This window comes from Myodes glareolus, chromosome 13 (assembly GCF_982192425.1).
Source record: "Myodes glareolus chromosome 13, mMyoGla1.1, whole genome shotgun sequence".
Classification (NCBI taxonomy): Eukaryota; Metazoa; Chordata; class Mammalia; order Rodentia; family Cricetidae; genus Myodes; species Myodes glareolus.
The window spans coordinates 26971797-26993371 of record NC_142038.1 but is presented as its reverse complement, the minus strand read 5'-3'; the positions used below and the strand labels follow the sequence as shown (position 1 = coordinate 26993371).

The 21575-nt window shown below is 45.6% G+C and overlaps 1 protein-coding gene across 1 annotated transcript in view; it reads left to right on the top strand.

Annotated features, from left to right (window-relative positions):
* Pde6a (phosphodiesterase 6A) overlaps window positions 1-21575 on the top strand; it is a 62946-nt gene that overhangs the window by 10249 nt on the left and 31122 nt on the right. Inside the window, exons 4-9 of the mRNA XM_087896026.1 lie at window positions 406-546; window positions 5244-5318; window positions 10859-10923; window positions 15218-15284; window positions 20735-20782; window positions 21249-21398. Of these exons, the coding sequence (XP_087752152.1) occupies window positions 406-546; window positions 5244-5318; window positions 10859-10923; window positions 15218-15284; window positions 20735-20782; window positions 21249-21398 (546 nt within the window). The remainder of the gene's footprint in view (window positions 1-405; window positions 547-5243; window positions 5319-10858; window positions 10924-15217; window positions 15285-20734; window positions 20783-21248; window positions 21399-21575) is intronic.

The window sequence follows — 21575 nt, the reverse complement described above, 5'->3', positions numbered from 1 at the left end:
GACGAAACAAACAAAGAAAGCAAAACAAAACATGGAAATAATTATATATCATTCTCAAAAGAGTGTTATCAAAATAAATAAGAGGACATATGTAGGGTACTTTGACTACTTGTTATTATTTTATTGTATGGTTTTTGCAGTTGGGGATTGAACTCGAGACCTATATTACTGACCTGCATCCTTAAACCCTGTGCTTATTATATATTATTAATAACACGTGAGATAAAATAAATGGAAAAAGTTGGACCCAATGCCTCAGTTTTTCCACCTATAAAATGGGGCAAATGAGCCTATTTCTCTAGATATTTGTAAGAGTTAAATGGAGTAAACTAGAAAACTTTGCAGAATTGTTATTTTCTAAGAAACTTTCAACAACTCTGATCATTTTTTTTCAAATGTCTGCAGATACTGCTGTGGTCTGGGAGCAAGGTCTTTGAAGAGCTCACGGATATAGAGAGACAGTTCCACAAAGCCCTGTACACAGTCCGGGCTTTCCTCAACTGTGACAGATACTCCATAGGCCTCTTAGACATGACCAAACAGAAGGTAAGACAATTTCAAGGACACCAGATTCACCTAGCACAGGACACAGCCTGGGTGAGTCTGCATGGCTGTGGAAGATTTTACCAAGCTAGCGAGACATCTCGGTTAGTAATGTGCTTGCCTCAGAGCTACGAGGACCAGAGTTTGACTCCCAGAACCGATGGAAGAGGAGCAGGCCAGACATAGCACGGGTGTAGCCGTCAGAGGACGACTTTTGGTAATCAGGTCTCCCCTTCCATCGAGGATTCTGGGGGACTGAACTCAGGTCATCAGGCTCTCCTGGCAAGTGCTTTTACCCTGGAGCCATCCTACTGATGGCTTTGCAAGTGTGGACCAGGATCCTCTGCTGCCTCACAGACATCCCCCACTATCCCACAGATGATGTCCGCCGCTGTCCCACAGACGTCCCCGCTGTCTCACAGACGATGTCCCCTGCTGTCCCACAGACGTCCCCACTGTCCCACAGACGTCCCCGCTGTCCCACAGATGATGTCCCCCGCTGTCCCACAGACGTCCCCCGCTGTCCCACAGACGTCCCCCCCTGTCCCACAGACGATGTCCCCCGCTGTCCCACAGACGTCCCCCGCTGTCCCACAGACGTCCCCTGCTGTCCCACAGATGATGTCCCCCGCTGTCCTACAGACGATGTCCCCCGCTGTCCCACAGACGACCCTGCTGTCCCATAGACGATGTCCCCCGCTGTCCCACAGATGTCCCCTGCTGTCCCACAGACGTCCCCTGCTGTCCCACAGACAATGTCCCCCGCTGTCCCACAGACGTCCCTGCTGTCCCACAGACGTCCCCTGCTGTCCCACAGACGTCCCCCGCTATCCCACAGACGTCCCCGCTGTACCACAGATGTCCCCCACTGTCCCACAGACGATGTCCCCTGCTGTCCCACAGACGTCCCCTGCTGTACCACAGACGTCCCCGCTGTCCCTCAGATGATGTCCCCTGCTGTCCCACAGACGTCCCCGCTGTCCCACAGACGTCCTCTCCAATTTGGTGCTTTCTTTTTCTTAAAAGCTTGTTTAGGTGAATATAAATCGGAGTCATAGTGTAGTTTGAGGAATCAGTTTTTCTTATGGCTAGTGACTTTTATGAAGTTACTAGACCATTTAAGAAGTCTTTTTCTAGTTTCCAGGATCAGAAAGGTATTTACTTATGCCAATTTGTGTAAGTTTTGTTTTTATGGAATTCACATGTAGCTCTACAGTATACTAGAAAAACTTAATGTATACTATGATATATGATAAATATTACTATTTCACGTGGACACCCAACCTACCATTACCTCATCTGGAAAAAACCCGCCCTTTCCCATTGCTCTAACAAAAAGACCACCTGTTGTCGCGATCCCATTGAAAAGCCCATCTTTCCCTGGCTTGGTTTCTGGACTCTCTGCTCTGTTGCACTGGTTGCTTTTCTATTATTCTACAGTGTCATACTGCCTTGATTTCAGTTTGCGTGTTCAATGTCAAGATGTCCACTTGTGAGGAGATCTCTGAATTTGGCACTTTATGTTGGAGTTCTTCACTATGTTTTATATCTCTTGTAGTTTCTCCCTGTCTTTTCTACCCTTTCATAATTGGGGACTTCAAATTGAGTATTTCTTTCTCTTCACCTGCCATTCCTAGCAGCAACCGAGTTATTGCTTATCTTCTTCAGGAGATACTAAGTTCTTCTAGGGCAGTGGTTCTCAACCTTCCTCCCAGTTCCTCATGTTGTAGTGACCCCAACCATAAAATTATTGCATTGCTACTTCATAACTGTAATTTTAGTACTGTTATGAATCGTAAGGTAAATCTTTCTTTGGAGATAGAAGCTTGTCAGTGGGGTCGCGACCCAAAGGTTGAGAATCCATGTTCTAAGTCTGTAATGTGTTGTATGCACCACAAACAAGTTGCAAACAGGACATGGGGCTTTGGTAGGTTGTAACATGAGGGCCGGCTTGTTGGGGTTTCTGTCCCGCCCAGTACCCCACAGCCAGCAACTCCCAAGGAAAAATCACACACAAGACTCCATAAGATTCTAAACTGATTGGCCCATTAGGTCAGGCTACTTATTAGCTCTTATAACTTATGTTACCCCATTATTCTGATCTATGTTAGCCACGTGGCTTGGTACCTTTTTCAGCTGTCAGATCACATGTTGCCTCTTTGGTGGTCTGTGCAGGAGTGTCAGAGGAGGATTCCTCCTCCCTAGCCTTCTCCTATTCTCATTGCCCTGCCTCCACTTCCTGTCTGGTTGACCCACCTATACTTCCTGCCTGACCAATCAGCGTTTTATTAAAATACATGATTGACAGAATACAGACAATTCTCCCACACCAGTAGGTCCCCAGTTCATATGGTCACCCAGGCTGGAATTTCTTTCTGTTGTCAGAAGTCTAGCAAAAGAGTCCGTCTGGACAGAAGGCTGAGGGTGTGGCATCTGAACTTTCTGTGAGCTCCCTTCTGTTTGTTTTCTGGGTGACATTAACATAATCCAGCCATCAGGAGGAGTGTGCTCAAAGGAACAAGGCATGAAGGGTGGCATCTACACACAGCAATGCAGGGCTAACAGGTCACTGTTTGTCCCCAAGTGTTAACAGTTCAATGATCAGAGAGAGCCCTGGACAAGGAAAACTTTCTCCGGACTTTGATCTAACACAACCTTTGTATCTCTGCATGCAAAGAACACCGGCGGACAAGCCACAGATGGAAGCCTGGGAAGCCCTAGTGGGTTCTTCTCCTAAGCCTTCTTTCTGCTTCTTTCTTTCTTTCCCCCCTTTTCCTTTTTTTCTTGCGATAAGGTCTCTTGGATCCTAGGCTAGTCTTGAACTTGCTATGTAGCCAAGAATGACCTTGAACTCCTGATCTTCCTGTCTCTACTCCCAAGTGCTGGGATTCCAGGCAAATGCTTCGACACTCGTTTTATTCTGTGCTGGGGTTGGGGCACAGGACTTTAGGCAGGCTAGGTGTATTAGTTAGGATTTCTATTGTTGTGAAAAAAAAACCACCATGACCATGGCAACTCTTATTAAAAGAAAATATTTAATTGGGGTGACTTGCTTATAGTTTTAGAGGTTCAATCCATTATCACCATGGCAGGGAGCATGGAGGCATGCAGGCAGGCATGATGCTAGAGAAATAGCAGAGTGTCCTCCATCTTGCAGGCAACAGGAAGTTGACTGAGACATTGCTGGACAGGATCCTGAGCATAGCAAACCTCCAAGCCCACCCCTGTAGTGACACACTTCCTCCAGCAAGGCCATACCCACCCCAATAAAGCCACACCTCCTTATAGAGCCACTCCCTATGAGATTATGCCCCCCCCATAACATTCAGACTGCCACACGAGGCAAGCACTCTAACAACTGAACTCCATCCCCCACCCTCCTTTCTCTATCTTTCTCTTGTGTCTTGGGTCATGGTAAAAAGAAAAACTCATGATAAACTAAGTTCAGTAAGAGATGAGTCATGAATCAGGTGGCCCCCATACAGGAAGCCATCAAGAGCGCGGCTCTACATGGGCAGTGAACTCTTCTAGGGTGGATGGAATAAAGAAAACTTAATTGGCAGCAGCCACACATTTGTCTGATGTAGGTGTAATCTGATCGGTTGGCTGTCTGTGACTGACTAAAATTTAATTTGTAATAAAAACATGTCTCTTCGGTTATTACTCCAGAGCTGGGGAGGGAGCCCAGGGCCTTGAACGTGCTAATCAAATGCAATGCCTAAGTGCCAGCCCAGCTCCTGCCCCCCAGCTTTTGTTTGTTATGGAGGGATGTATGTTGGAGTGCAGGAGTCCAAGTACAAGGTCAGGCTCAGGAGCATGCCCTATTTATTGCGTTTACTAGCTTTCAGGGGCTTTTGGATTTTTTCACAACATTTTTAACAGTCAATCGCAGCATTCCTAGAGTTGACAATGGCATTGTGTGATTTATTTTGAGACCCCTTGTTTCTCATGGCGGCTGTTGTCATGACGCCTTTCTAATGGGCAGACACTACTGCAATGTGATTATACAACTGCGGCCTCATTACTCTATTAGGTCTCATCCAGATGCTTCGATTGTTTTCCATAGAGACCCTACTCTGTAAAAAAGTATTTGTGTGTGTGTGTGTGTGTGTGTGTGGTTTGTGTATATTTCCATGTGTGTATGGGTATGCACAAGCCACCATGTGTGGAGGCAGGGGACATCTTTAGGTGTCAAACCTTTCCTGCTAGGTTGACTGAGATAGGGCCTCTTATTGTTTGCTATTGTATGAGACAGGATAGAGAGCTTCTGGGAATCCTCCTGCCTCCACCTCCCATTTTGCCCTAAGAGCATTGACATTACAGACATGTGTTACTGTGTCCTACTTTACCCGGGATCTCAGGATTTGAACTTACATCCTGACACTAGCAGGGCAAGAGCTTTTACCTACTGAGCCATTTCCTCAGCCCCAAGACCTCATTTCCCCATCTAGTGTCCTACAACACTGGGGACACCCCTACTCATCACCTATATTTTGGCTTCTTAGACAGATCCTGTTTATCAGTGTTTAACAAATAAGAATATTCTCTGTCAAAAAAAAAAAAAAGAATATTCTCTGTCTTCACTCTTCCAGGCAAGCTCAGGTTTCAGTGGTCTTTCCGCATTCAAACTTCAGTGGTAGGCAGCTCATATAGGCTTCTCTTTATAAGAACATGTGATTATTGTTTTATTTTACTCCTAGGAATTTTTTGATGTGTGGCCAGTTCTGATGGGTGAGGCTCCAGCCTACTCAGGTCCCAGGACTCCAGATGGAAGGGTGAGTCGCTTCATCGTGTTTTCTATAGGCAAGGCTTGGTGGGGTCTGCTGAAGGACACTCATCCGCCATTTGTCTCTATCGTCACTCTGTCGTCTCTCCCGTGCGACGGTAATTCTTCACAACTTTCTGACCCTGTCACTTACAAATGTTTAATAACTTGTGGGAGTGTTGAGGGGACCCAGAGGATCAGATGAGGCAGGAATCGATCCTCACATTCAGCAGACAAGAATGAGTCCAGAGATGTCACGCAGTTGGCTCAAGGGTCTTCCTGGCAGGAAGTTAGAAGCAGTTTGGAGCTAGAAAGAGGCTTCAGATCTAATCCAGAATTTAAGCCCACAGGATAGATTTGATTGGAGCTATGTCACGGCTACATCTTTAGAAAGTAGCATGAGCTACCTAGTCAGCCACAGTCTACACCCCTCAGAGTCTGGGTGCTCCTGTTTGCCCCCAACCCCCTCCATAATTCAGGGTCACAGGGTATCATGTAAGCAGGTTATACCTGCAAATGCTATGGTTGCTCAGGAGAGGGAAGGGAAAAGAAAGTCAACACTGACTCTGAGTTTCCGAACCAGTTAGTGTGCCCGCTGTTCCTGTGACAGGAAGTTCAGTGTGGTGGCTGGGTAGTGTGTGCCTTCTAGGACACTACAAAGAAACACAAGAGAAGCCCACAAAACCCACAGATATACCAAAAAATGGCCTTGGCAAAGACTGGTCAGCCTTGTATTGTTGTTCATTTAAGAATGGGAAACAATGGGCTGATGAGATGACTCAGCGATTAAGAGCACTGGCTGCTCTTCCAGAGGTCCTGAGTTCAATTCCCAGCACCCATATCGCAGTTCACAACTGCCTGTAACTCCAGTCTCAGGGGATTTGACACCTTCACATAGAGTATATACAGGAAAACATCGGAGCACACCAGATACAGTCTCTTTATGTAGTTCTGAATGTTCTGGGACTCTCTGTGTAGACCAGGCCAACCTTGAACTTGCAGAGATCTGTCTCTGCCTCTCGAGTGCTATGATTAAAGACATAGGACTACACCTGGCTCAAAATGTTTTTCTTTAATGAATGTGGGTACAGTGGGAGACTTCTGAGTTCTGACACTAGCTAGTTGTGTGGGCTTGGGATATTTCCAGAAGCCCCCTTCCTATTCTGTCATCCTGGGGCAGGCCAACCTGTCCATAGGACTTAGGTCACTGGTGCTAATCTCCCACCAACGCGCAGTCGGCATTCTAGTATCAAATAAGAACTGGCCAGTTGCATCTCGTTGTCTGCCGGGTGCTGTACCTGAGCTGTTTTGTTTCTGTAGTATCATGGTTTGAACCCAGGGCCCCATGCATACCAGGCAAGTGTTTTGCCACTTCCTGGGCCTTTTTTGTATTTTTTTTAAATCACCTTTATTTTTTGAGACAGAGTGCATGGACTGGTCTCAAACTCACCCATTTACCCTAGGAGGTGCTTGAACTTGCAATGCTCTTGCTTCAGACTCCTCAGTAGCTGGAATTACAGCCTTGCACCAGCAGGCCTGGCTATCATGTATTCTTTTTAATATGTCTATGAACAAGTTATTTTTATTTTTTCCCATTGGACACTTGAGGAGATCTGGTAAGGCCAAATCATTTGTACAGATTAAAAACCTGGATGCTTTTCTCTCAGATGACTGCCATCATAAACATGCCTTCTTGTGGTCGCCTTTGCCTCCCAGTGTGACTCATGCTATATTGGCTGAATTCAAACACACTTTAAAAAATACGGTGTTTGACTTTAACTACCCCTCCCCCCATCCTAGGTCCAAAGCCCACTAACAGCCAGCTGTATTTCATCTCATTTCCTTCAGAAAGTAAAACGTCTTGTGTGTGTCTAAAGTATGAAAAGTTGTACAGCCTAATTAGGCCTCATGGAAAAAAAAAAACCAACATATTGCTTGTCTTCAAACTGCCATACTTCCAGGCCTCATGATTTGGTTACCAATGTACTGGTGACTCATTCAGAGATCCTGGTGTCACAGTGTCTGCTGCTCAGCAGAAGGTAACAAAGGTGCCCTTGATGGCTCTGGTTTGGTTTTCCAGAATCTGGGAATTCATACATGAATGTGGCCACACACAGCTCCAGTGTGTAGAAAAAGTCCTCTTTTGCCTAACACACTGATTCTATTTTGCTGCTTTTTTTTTTTCTGAAAGCAAATTGATTCTCCAGTAGGCGTCAGAAAAAGAAAAATAAATAAAAATCCAACACACTAACCAAACCTGTTAGACATCCTAGGAACTTTTCAGAAGAGCCCCATGGCAACTGTGCGTGGCACTACTCTGTTAGCCACGCTGGCAGTAGCAGTGGCCACGTGCTCACCTCCTAGACTCCACGACAGCCTGCTTTTCTCAGCTGGGATGTTTGAGAACTATTTCTTTTCTTTTTTTAAAGACAAGGTCTTACTCTGTAGTCCAGGCTAGCTCGGAACTTACTATGTAGCCCAGGTGTCTCTGTTTCCTGACTGCTGGAATTATAGGTGTGACTACTATCTGGCCCAGAGTCTCTCAGTATAGTTCAGGTGGGTCCGGAACTCACAGTCCTCTTGCCTCAGCCTCTGAAAACGTTAAGACTACTGGCATGAGCCACTAAGCCCGGTGCTTTACAGTAGCTCAGCTTACAACGGGTTTGTGGGGATGTAACCCGCTGTGCATGGAGGAGATGCGGGCTGTGTCTGTTCAACCATTTTCCCTGGGATAGCCGCCATCAGGTGTGGCCTGTTCAAAGTTCTTCCGTGTTGTGCCTTGCCCTGAGTGATCCCTCATTATAAAACAGCAGTTGGTTCAATTTCGAGCGCAAGTACTGATTAAGAATGATTTGGTCTGTCATTTGTGCAAGTAAACAACCACCATCTGTCCAGCACCAACCATGAGGCATACTGATAACTCATTTATGCGAAGAAAGAATGACTCCCTCTGAATGTATCGTATTAGATAAGGAACATATGGATATATGCGTCAAAACTATATTAGAACCCAGGTCACGTGGTTTTGATCCCAACACTCTGGAGGCAAAGACAGAAGCAGAGAACTACTCTGGTCTACCTAGTGAGTTTCAGGCTATCCAAATCTACATAATGAGACTCTGTCTCAAAAAGTAAAAAAAAAAAAAAACCAAAACTGCGTCAGAAAAACCAGACCTGTGAGTCCACTGAACACATGAGACTATTGAATGAATGAATGATGCCTGCTGACCACATGTGACTATTGAATGAATGAATGATGCAACCCTGTACCTGGATCATAGAAAATAAGGGACACCTAATGCTGGATACTGCAGCATTCTCCAATCCTTTCAGACCAGCCTATGCATGAGTCATGGATCAATAAGTACTGAGCTCTCAACTCTTCTATGGCATGCTTCACACACACACATACACTCAAACACACACACCACTATGTGAAGTGTAATACACAACCTGAGAGTTAATATTTATATCTAAGATCAGATTGGAAAAAAGAAACCAGGACTACCAAAAACCACAAATGCCAAGTGAAATCAATAGTAATTGGTGAACTTAAGCCCTTGAAATTGACATAGCTGTGAACTTTTTATTCAATAAATTCTGACACTGTAGAAGGACATAGACATGTCAATCTATGCTTCTGACATAACTTGCTCACAGAGTAGGTTTGGCGTTGTTGCAAGGCCTTTTAAAGTAATGAGGCTGAGACCTGTGGACATGGCAGGCATCCTTGAGACTTTGTCTATAGGATGCATGTCTGTATGTGGAGATGCTGAGTCAGAAAATATGTGCACTTTGGTCCTAGAGACATCCTGCTAACTCACCACCTGCAACTGAAGCTCATAGGTAGGATGGGATATTAAGAATGATAAGATTTTTGTTGCTGTGGCAAATACTGAGACAAGAATGAGGATTATAGGATGGAAGATTCTCATGTACTCTGGGCCTGGCAGAGTTCTTTGTAATTGCATTTCATTGACTGGTAGAAAGTGAGTGCCTTCTGTAGTTTTTCTTTGGGAGTCAGATTCAAGATCCAGATTCCTGAGCCAGGTGGTGGTGTATGCCTGTAATTCTAACATTTGGTGCACACCTGTAATTCTAACATTTGATGTATGCCTGTAATTCTAGCATTTGGTGCGAGCCTGTTATTTTAGCGTTTGGTGCATGCCTGTAATTCTAGCGTTTGGTGCATGCCTGTAATTCTAGCATTTGAGAGGTCGAGACAAGAAGATCAGAAGCTTAAGGTCAACCTTGACTGCATATCAAGTTTGAGACTTGCTAGAAAAGACTACATTAAATCTTGTCTCAAAAAAAACTAACCAACAGAGCTGGTAAGATGACTCAGCAGGCAACGGTGCACGTCACAAAGACTGATGATCTGAGTTTGATCCCTCATCAAACTCAGGTCCCGCATCATGGGAAGAAAGAATCAAATCCTACAAGTTGTCCTCTGATCTCCCTACCTTTGCTGTGATGTGCACACACACACACACACACACACACACACACACACACGCACGCACAGCACAAAATGGGTTGGAGAGATAGCTCAGTGGTTATTTCCTATGCAACCGTGATGGGGAGGGTAGGCAGAGGGAAACGAGAATCCTTTGGGCTTGCCTGTAGGACCAGCGTGCCTCAAAGGCACATAAGGTGGACAGTGGTGGAGGAAAGCACAGGACAGCTTTGGCTGGTTCTCCCACACCCACAAAGGTTCACACACCTGCCAGCACAAACCTGTGCATACACATACACCCTTCCCCCACACAAACACAATCCAAACAAACGAATCAGCCAGACTCCTGTCACCACACTGTTTTTACAAATGAAAAGAGATCTAATAGCTGAGGGAGAGGCTTGAGTAAGGAGTCAAGGCTTCATAATAAAGGCAGCTAAGTGTTTTTCAGTAACAACTAGACTGAAGGCTGGCAACAGTCCAGTGGTCATCGTCTGGGTGGCTGTGTCCCGGGCCATAGTGATACTGCAGAGGCATTTAAGGCTTCTATCCCTAAATCACATAGTTAAATGGGTCTAGAAATCAAGGACCCAGGCTCTGGTGCTGGCTCATTGCAATGTCTCACTATACAGTACTCCTTCCTTCTCCTGCATTTCAGCTCTCATCCATGAGACGGTTGCTAAACTGCCTATCACTCTTAGGCATACAGAGGACCTGATAAGATAAGAGAATTTTTCATGGAGAGCAAGAGGATTAGAGCCGCCTGCCAGCTGGTCCTATGAAGGTCCATGGCCGCCTATAACCCTCTTTGAGGGTCAGTTAAGGACAGTGAAGGCTGGAGAGCAGCAGAGCTGACCTTAGAGGGAGCTGGGGGGCAAACCTGGAGCCCCTGAAAAACAAGGGCAGATGCAGTGAAGGACGGGGTTAGGGGTATGGGGCCATGTCTTAGGCATGGGTAAACTTTGTGTGTGCTCCTCCCTGTTTTGTTTGTTTGTTTTTTTAAGAAACAGAGAAGGAAGAATCAGGCTAGTTTCACGGGGCACCTCTGCTGAAGCCCTGACATGACTCAATGTATAATTTTCCTCTTTTGCCAGGAAATTAACTTTTACAAGGTCATTGACTACATCCTGCACGGCAAAGAAGACATCAAAGTAATCCCGTAAGTTTCATCTCCAGACACGAAAAACTTCAGGCATATTTCCAATACCTTAAGTCTGTGGGTCCTGAAACCGAACTCTGAGCACACTCTGAACAGTCACGTCCTTGGCTGGAGGCAGAGAGAGCAGGGGGAGGGTGACAAACAATGGGACTGAGAAGGTGGTGGAACCAGTTTCCCAAAGGGAAGAGCTAGATCCAAGGCAAGCATGCTGGGGTGACCTCCTATCAGGAGGAGTAGCCTGTGTTAACAAACAAGCAGCCTCAGCATCATCTCCCCTCCACACCCACCCCAAAAGATGATGGTCTCAAATGGAGGCTTTTCCACCACTTCTGCGGAGCCGCTTCTGGGGTTCAATAAGAGGGAAGAGCAAAAATAAGAAGCTGGGAAAGAAAATGACTCAGGCCCCAAGGAACACCACATCTAGAGAAGGGTAGGAAAGGAAGGGTGCTACAGGTGCCTGTAGAGGACAACTTCAGGAGCAGAAAAGTCACAACCCCTTTTGGGATAAGTTGTTTTGGTCAGCAGAGTGTTCCAGAAAACTTATCTCCCAGAATCCCTTCCTGTTCTAAGAGCCACACCCAGAGCTCTTCCTGGAGACAGACTCACTTTCTTGCCTTAATTGTGGGCACCATAAACGGCAGTCAGTGAGAGGATCACACCTTCAGCTGCTGCCCACTCCCTGCAGAGCCCGGAAGCTGAAGGGATTTACCATGTGTTGCCCTAATGCCCACACAGTAGAGATAACTGGAAACGCTGACTCAGTCTTAGTCACCAGGTCAAATCCTAAAATACTCCTCTGTCACCCAGAGAAGCAGTTTTCAGGTCTGTCTTTTGCTAGCTGAGGATGAGAAATAGTCTCCCATTCCCCTCTTGCTGGGTTCTCTATTCCAGCACATTCCTGCTTGGATAAAAACTGGTTCTGGGGATGACGAGATGGCCCAGTAGTTACGAGTAGTGGCTGCTCTTCCGGAGGACCTGGATTCAATTTACAGCACCCCCATGGTGCACTTGTAACGCCACAGCTTCAAAGGGCACCAGACATTCACATGATGCGCAGACAGACGTACTGATAAAACACCCATGCACATAAAAAAAAAAAATAGCTAAAGTAACAGTTCTTTGCCACCACCCCCTCTTTCTCCCTCCCTTTCTCTCGCTCCCTCTTTTTCTCTTCTTTACTTTAAATAAAGTCTTACTATCCAAGACTGGCCTCCAATTTATAATCCTCCTGCCTGAGTGCTGGGATTACAGGTGTGTAACCCACGCCTAGGTCTGAGTTTTCCTGAGCAATTTTTTTTTTCCTTTTTAGATTTTCTAATGTGCATTTTTCAAACACACTGCTCTCTAACCTCCTTTTCTTCTCCTTTTAATTTTTCTTTATTTCTTTATCCCCTACCCTCTCCCCTTTTTAAAAACAGAGTCACATACAGTCTGGGCTGGCCGTATAGCAGAGGCTGGCCTTCAGCTTCTGATTTTTCTGCCTTGATCTCCCAAGTGCCTGGATTACTGGCAGGAGCCACCCCTCCTATCTTCCACCCCCTTTCCTACCTTTACACTATGAAACTCATCGTGTGTCTTTTGCATTAGCACAAGTCACAGCTTTCCTGGATGTGTTTTCTCTCTCTCTCTCTCTCTCTCTCTCTCTCTCTCTCTCTCTCTCTCTCTCTCTCTTTCTCTCGTGTGTATGCATATGTGTACATACATGTCCACAGGATGTGAATGTACACACATGTGTGCATATGTAGAGGCTAGAGGTTAATATTGCGTATCTTCTTGCTCTCTCATTTGAACCCAGAGTTCACCAGCTTGCTCTGGGGATCCAGTCTCCACCTAGCGCTGCAATCAACACTAGCCAGTGCTCAACCCACTGAGCCATCTCTCCAGCCCCATCCCCATCCCCAGTGTTTTACTAACCCAACACACCTCACCAGGCTCAAATAACAGTCACCTTTCTCCTTCCACATAACCCTCTCCTGTGTCACCTGTTTTAGATTTTTTTGAAAACCTGCTGGTCTAGTGTAAACTTGTTCTCGTTTTCCAGTACCTATATTAAAACTGTAAATCCACTCTGAAAAGAAAAGGAAAGAGAGAAAGAATGGAAGGAAAGAAGGAAGGAAGAAATAAAGAAAGAAAGAAGGCCGACTTTTTCTAATACAAACCTTTGAGTCAGTCAGGATAAGCCAGACTACATTGTAGTAGCACACCCTTGAGGCTTATGGTACGAGCAACCACCTTACCACTTGCCCACTGCCAGCTAGGGTGTGTGGTGGTGACCATCTTACAAAGATTGTCATCAGTATGGCCCAAAGCTGTCAAAACGGACACCGTTTTGATCCTTGCAAGATTCACTAACACTGCCATAGGGAAGATAAACCTAACTAGATAGCCAGCTAGATGACAAAGATTGCCTGGCTGGATAAGAAGAGACTTGTCTCTGTGGACACCTGTACGTGTGGCACATGCTTAAACAGAAAAGCACATGTATACGTAAATGTAAAGTCTTAAAAGATAACATATTTTTCTCCACCATATTCTACTGATCACACAGGCCGGTCATGATTCATTGTGCATCTCTTTCACTAGGTCAAAACCATGAGGAGGTGGAAATTACTCAGCATACCTAGAACACTGGTTTATTATAAAGTGTGAAAAGGGTCATGGTGTGAAATGAGATGCTTACAACACAGATGCCTGCCTCATGTCAAGTCTGCAAAGAAGCCAAAGTTAATTAAAAAGGAGCATTACAGAAAAGGAAGAGAAAGACATGAGTAGGCAGTCCACAAAGGCAACCCATATATCAAACACATTGTTAGAAGGAAGACCACAGCGATGGCGTTTTCAGGCCCTACCAGTAAGGCTATAATTCAAAAGTCTGAACACACTAGGTACTGGCAGGGACATGGAAAAAAGGAACTATAACATGTCACTGATGGGTGTAAAATTGATACTTCATAAATTAAAAATATATTCATGTTACCACTTAACATTTCGGAGACATACACTCAATATTTTGGAGACATACATTGAATATTTTCGAGACGTACAGAGCTGAGTTAGCGGTGCTGTTTCATCTCAAACTGGGAAAGGAGTCACTAAGGGGTGATCGGCAACGTGTGAACGGATAATTGTGCTACTGTGGTGAGAAGAAAAGAAACAGGCTGATTGGGTTAGAAAGTGCAGGGAGCGGAGCCAAGTGGGAAAATGCGGTAGAGAAGCAATGGAATTATACCACAATAACAGTTGTTCTGGGTCAGGGCCACCGCTGAGAGGGGCTGGGGCTTTCAAAGTGCTGACACTGCTGTTCTTGATCGGAGTGGGATTTCTGAAATGTTCACTTTCAGGGGTGTGTGTGTGTGTGTTTGTGTGTACATACACACATGTGCACATTCTAAGGCCAGAGGACATCGAGTGTACCTCTCTGTCACACTCTGTATGATTCCCTCAAGGCTGTCTCTCTTGAACCTGGAGCTAGGCTGGAGGCTAGCAAGCCCCAGTCACGCTCCTGTCTCTACCCTTTCCCCACCACCAGTGCTATGGCAACAGATAATTGCAGTCACACTCAGCTTTTTACATGGGTTCTGGGGATCTGAACTCAGGTCCTCAGATTATGCTCAAGTATTCTTACCCTTTGAGTTACCTTTCCAGCCCCAAATTCACTTTCTCATGAGTGATGATGATTGGTATGCCTTTTTCTGAATGTATATGTTCTTACTATATTCTGACTGTATGTATTCTTACTATAACCAAGCAAAGGCAATACAATCATGTGTCTCCTCAAGGAAGGGGACACATTTGGAGAAAGACGTTGCCAGGTTTTGTCTTTGTACCAATACACAGTAAAGAGGCTGTGATATCACTGGGTGATACATCTTATGGGATCACTGACATATATGTGGCCCACTGTTGGCTGAAGCGCTGCTATACAGCACGTAACTGTAAGTCCAGGAGCTGTAGTGTTGCTTCTCCTAGAAATAAGTATTAAAGTGTTAGCTTCACATTCAGTCTGTGGCGTGACTAAGCCTCTCCACGTCACGGGGGAAGATGACAGGGTTTTTGCTCTGCAGTCAGTAACAGGGTGGATTGAGTGTTTGGATAGTCTAACTCTATGGACAATCATGAAAATATTCTATTCATGACCTTCTTTTCCATTTCTGGATGTGCAGTAGATGGCTGATCAGTCTTTGGGGCTGAGGCAGCTGTTGTGACTGGAAGTGGGGGACTGGTCCAGTGGGAAGAGGGAAGGCACAGTCCCCCGACTTGAAAGTCACCATTTATTTGTCTTTGGCCTTCACAGGAACCCACCTGCTGACCACTGGGCTCTAGTGAGTGGTCTCCCCACCTACGTGGCCCAAAATGGCCTGGTAAGCGACACAACTTGGAAGGGGGAGGAGTCTGAATGAGTAGGACAGCAAGAAGCTGTTGAGTCAAGAGAGGCAGGGAAATGAGGGTCCATGCGGCTCTTTTGAGCCAGAGTCTCTTGTTTGTCTAGTTTACTCAGCAGCTGACCCACAGAGAAGAGCACATAATTGACATTTAGGGAAATAAACAAATACAGAGAAATCGTTCTTACACAGAAAGGTGTACAGTGTCGCCAACAATAGAAACTGGCACAAATACACCAGGGACAGCGTCATGACAGGCTGGTCTACCAGGATCCCCAAATACCGAGAACCAAGTTCTTGCACCAGACTTAATTGCCATTCCCAGCCTTCCCCTCCTACCCACAAACACAGCAGAGCACCCGTGTGTTACTTCCTGCCATGCCTGTGTGACAAAACACCTGCCCCGGGACCTCATCCAACCTCCAAAATCACAGCCCAGTGACCTATTCCCTCTAGCTAGACCCTGCCCCCCAAGACAGCACCGACATCTGGGACCAAGCTATTAGTCCAAAAGCCTGTGGGGGACATTCCATATTTAGACTAAAGAACGTCCCACCCCCTCAGGGTCGAGAGTGGAGTGTTGGCGTGCTGTCTCCTGTATCCCAGAGCAGGGTCATGTCTGGTAGCTACGCATCACCCCTACGTGGTGTTTTGGCCTATGGCAAAGCAGTCACCATGGCAATCAGGTGGCCAGAAACCCAAATGGAGACAGGGAAATGAGGTGTGGGTCCCAATACTTCCTTCAATTGGCATGTGCCAATAAGTGGAGGAGTACCTGCTAGGTCCTCTCACCTCTTAAAGCTTTCTGCTACCTCCCAGCAAGGTCTCATTGATGACCAAGCTTTTCATCCATGAGCCTTTGGGGGGTCTTCCATATCCAAAATCTATGACATGCTGAACTGGGTACAGGGGTTGGGAGCCACATGCTGTATGTGCTTAGAGTTACAAGAGTATTAATTAGGTCTGAGACAAGAAGACATTTCAAGGTGGCTTGAGAGGGAGGAAGGAGTCAGATCTAGTGGACCTTGGATGCTACTTTAAAGCCTAGGACTTGAATTCATAGGTGACTGGCGGCAGACAGAAGAGTACAGTTCAAGTAGGAGGTGATAAGAATCTCAAAGAAGGTGGTAGGAGATGTGGCTCAGGTACAGAGTGCCTACCTTGTATGCTTAAAGCTCTGCCCTTCATTAAACCAATTGCGGCGGCCCACTCCCAAAAGGCAGAGGCAAGAGGATCAAAATTCAAGTTCATCCTTGGCCACATAGTGAGTCTGAATCCAGTTGAGCTAAATAAGACTCTCAAACAAACAAAAACCAATCTCGATGAAGGCAGACAGTCATTAGGAACCGACGGTGACCCAGGCCCCAGGTAAATGTGCTCATTTAATATAACTTCGACAGAAATGAGATGCAGAGAAGGGGAGACAGGGTCGGGTCTCACACGGAGAAGGTAAACCTGGCAGGACTTGATGATTACATCAGAGGGCAGAGGAGCAGTAGACAGAGGGAATCTCAAGCTTCCGGGTGGGCTGGACACTGTGGCTGTTGAGCTGGGGTATCCAATGACAAGTCACTTTCAGTCAAGAAGGAGAGACATTTCTCAGGAGCGTGAACGGCGTCCAGCAGGTGGATGACAGACGAGACAGTTCAGATATCATGGAGAGAGTGGTGCTGAGACAGGGACATCCCGCCTCGGAGTCAGGCAATGCGGGAAACTGTGGGTTCAGATTAAGGTTCTGAGGGAGAGGGCATCTGGCACAAAACCCAGAGGTGACAGGGTTTCTGGGGCAGGCAGAGAAAGAGGATTCTGTGAAGATCCAAACACGAGAGATCAAAAATGTTTGGAGACCCAGGAGAGACAGTGCGAGGGTAACCAAGGAAGCAATGCAATGGATCACATGTGTGTAGCACAGGGATCTGACGAGAAAGAAGCGGGAGTCCCACCATAGTGTGAGGCCCTTGCCCGCCACAGTGAAAATAGATTTGGTGGCAAAGTGGAGACAAACGCCAGCAAGAAGGCAACTGAGGGATGGTGGTCAATGAGCAGGTGGAGACTGTAAGAGAAAGGAAGAGAAAGCCTGCCTGGATGGTTGCTATGGTGATTGTGTCAGCTGGAGGGAGTTTAGCAAGGCTGTGGGAGGATTGGAGCACACACTGGGGTGAGGGGAACAGCCCTGGGCTGAGGGGGAACAGCCCTGGGAGAGGGCAAGAATGAGGAGGGAGGTAAGGGTATCTGATGGACATGGTCCTTACAGAGGCTGGGAGGATGCTACAATGTATGTGCAGTGTGATGGGGCGAGGTCGATCGGTAATTAAAAATCAACCAGACTAGCTTAATATAAAAGATATAGCTTTAATAAACAGAAGGAAAACTTACACCAGAGTCCCAATGGTCCATCCGAGAATGCAGGGGCCAAGAGAGGGCGGGCACTCGCCAGGTTTATAGGTAAATTTTTGTCTTAGGGCAACACGCCCCATGGACAGAATGTGATTGGCTGAACTCCCTTATCATCTCCCCCTGTTTTCTAAAATAAGACAGAACAAAACCAAATACAACTATATACAATAGAAACAAATAATAAATATAAAATTACAAACAACAAACAATATTAAGCATAATAAATATAAAATTACAAACAACAAACAATATTAAGCAAGAAACATATAACAAAAGTTTTACTAAACATTCTATCTCAGGGAGTCTAAATAATGTAGAGGGTAACTACAACTATCTAATCTTCAACTCCATCAAAATCTGAGAAGGGAAATAATTTTACTCAAGCAGCCTGGAAGTACAAGCGGGAAACTTCCGAAATGTGCAACGAATGGAAGAGACAACTGAATACCTGGGCAATCACCCAAAGTCTCGTTTGCAATGTTGAGTCAACCAACTTTGGCTAAGGAATAACCTAACTGACATGCCATTTTCAAAGGCAAGAAACCTTTTAGAACTCTCTTACCCTGTCTTGGCAAGATAAGACAATCTTGTTTTTATCCATTTATGGATATTTTGTAATTCTGTCAGTGGTCGAGGTATGGGCTTTTTTTTTTGCCCAAAGGCCAGTTTTGCCAGGAAGAAGACATGCTCTAAATGGAGTGCCTTTGGTGCTCAACGTTCTCTCGGGAGTAGAGCGGTGTTGCCAGGAGTATAATTGTGTCTCGTTAGTACAGAGCTCTAGATTAGATTAAAGGCCATTTTCTACAGCTCTTCAAAGAGGTTGAAGATTATACTATCTATACTAAATATGATCTCTATGCACCTAAATAACCTGATTAGCCTAAATATAAGTATGACAAACATTTATGACTATTGATTTATATATATATCTAACTTGAAGACTAAGAGAATAAACAACTGTGTAATGAATGAGGACAATGACCTCCAAATGTAAACAATGCATATCATTACATAGACAATATATAAATATCTTAATCAGAGGTAGAAATGTAAATGTATGTATATATATATATCAATATGAATAGAGGTAGAAGCATACTCACATACAATAAATAGAGGTAGAAGCATACTCACATACAATATTCAATATATCAATGTACAAGAATCAACACCAATACAATTTTCTAAAAACAATAACTCACAAATACCAATATATTATTAACCCATTACCAATCCCTTTTTTTTCAAAATTAATGATAAACACCCCTGAGCCTATAAAATACCTCCCCCATCCCCTCATCCCTATATCAATTATAACCAACCCCTAAATGATGTTCCTAAACCTGAGGGCAAATTCTACTGGGAGAGGGGATGTCGTCCTCTAAAATTGCTTCCAGCTGTCATGGGGGTGACGTTTTTCTTAGGGGGTCCTGTGAAAATAAATGATGGTAAAATTCCAATATTAACATTTGGTGTGAGAAAGTTGCAAATAGTCTCTGAGTGTTTTGAGGAGGTCTGGCCAGAGTGTTGTCAAAAATTGTGCATCATCTGGAACTGTTTTGTGTAGCTGGTACCAAAAAACAGGTCTAAAAGTAGCGCTATCAACATTATGACGTCATAGTAACCAGGTGGAATTGATGTTGTGGGGCCCCATCTTCATCCTAGAAACTTTAAAGATTATGCAGGAAAATTTATTGTTTGTTATGGGAAAGTTAAACATTATCTACGAAGACATATACAGACATATATATTAATAAAGACAGAAACAGATGTGGGGAAAGGCAAAGCAAATTTATAGATTTAAAAAACCGCACGTTCAGGTGCCAATTGATGGGGCAAGGTCGATTGGTAATTAAAAATCAACCAGGCAAGCTTAATATAAAAGATACAGCTTTAATAAACAGAAGAAAAACTTACACCAGAGTCCCAATGGTCCATCCGAGAATGAAGGGGCCAAGAGAGGGCGGGGAAGCGCACCTGCCAGGTCTATAGGTAAATTTTTGCATTAGGGCAACACGCCCCATGGACAGAATGTGATTGGCTGAACTCCCCGATCAGCAGTGCTTGGAAAGGAACAGAGACAGCTGTCCCTGTGAGACCAGGCAGCCTACCTCTCCAATGGGCAGTCATGGCCCACGTGGGAACGTTTTGAGAATTGAAAGACGACATCCCTCCATGGGGGGATTGCAGCACTCAACCAGATGTCTTTGTGCAGTGTACACAACACAGCTGCACACTGTGGCCCCACTGTCAGTGCTCCAGAGGGATCAGATTGACCTAGTCTTCAAGAGAGAAATCTAGCAATATAGAATCAGAGTCGAAACACTTCCTGTTTCTTAGTCTACTTTACAGCCCAAGGAAAGAATTCTTTCCTGTCAAACAAACAAAACAGAACTCTAACTGAGCCAGAGATGTTTAGAGTAGTTTTAAGAGACATAGGAAGGTTGGCTCCACACAGGTCAGCCAGGGTTATGTAATGAGATCGAATCCCCGAAGGAAAACAGAACATAGCTGGAGAGTTGGCTCAGTGATTAAGAGCACTGACCGCTCTTCCAGAGGACCGGGGTTCAACTCCCAGCACCCTCATGGCATTTACCTACTGCGTGTAATTCCAAGGTCTGACACCCTCACACAGACTTACATATAGGCAAAACAACAAAGCCTATAAAATAAAAATAAGAAAACAGGACACTCATGCACACCCACGCGCGTACACACAGGCACCTGAACATGCAAATACGTAACAAAAGAACCGCAGGATGGGATACTATGTAGTTATTAATAATGACAGCTGTACGCTTGGCCTTTTCTAAAGCCTAGAAATGCCTCAAGAGTGTAACAGTAAAAAGAAACTCTACCTGGTGACCTTTCCTATCTGGTACCCTCAGTTATCAACCCTGAGCCATTTTGAATCTGTCCACCTGGTGAGGACAGCGCCACCTTGGGCAAGGACCTGTGTCCTGAATAGTGAGGGGACTTGTAGGCTCTTACTCAGCCCTGACCAGCTGCTTTATTCCCCTCCCGGCTTGCAGATCTGCAATATAATGAATGCGCCGGCAGAGGACTTTTTTGCATTCCAGGTAAGCCATTTTTATTCGTTCTCTTAGCCAAGTGGCTCTTTTCTTTCTTTCTCTGGAAAGAATGTTAGAATACACCAGGATCGGCCTACTTTCTTGGGAAGGGAAGAAGGTGCCAATTGGTTATATCCCAAGGTCCCTTTCAGTGTCAAGACAATGCACATTCGTCACCCTCTGACCTCAGGACCGGGGCTTAGGCTCCTTATTCCCTGTCTGGGATGTTTCTGATCCTGGCATCTAACACTATGCCTGGCACTTGCCAGGCCTGACATTGTGGGGATGGGAACCATTGTTCCCGGCATAGGGAATTAATTCACAGTGTGTTTGAGCCGCTAAGCCCACACAAGATCTGAGCTCTGTCCTCTCAGCTGAGCCAGGTCCTTGAGGTCCAGCCACAGCCCCGCGTCTATCTCAGTCACCGGTGCAGCATGGAACGGGTGGAGTCTGAAGCCCTGCCGTTCTCTTGCAGAAGGAGCCCCTGGATGAGTCTGGGTGGATGATTAAAAATGTGCTCTCCATGCCCATCGTCAACAAGAAGGAAGAGATCGTCGGCGTGGCCACGTTTTACAACCGCAAAGATGGGAAGCCCTTTGACGACATGGACGAGACCCTCATGGAGGTGCGGGATGCTGGGTGACCCTTGCCTGGCGGGGTTCAGAGTCCACTAACTTCAGGCTTGGACTCCAGAACTTCATGGTGGGATCCTAGGGTGTAACTGCCTGACCAGAAGGGGGGATGGGGGGGACATGGTCCTGAGGAGACTCGAGAGCTACTTTCTCCATGTCCATTCCTCACT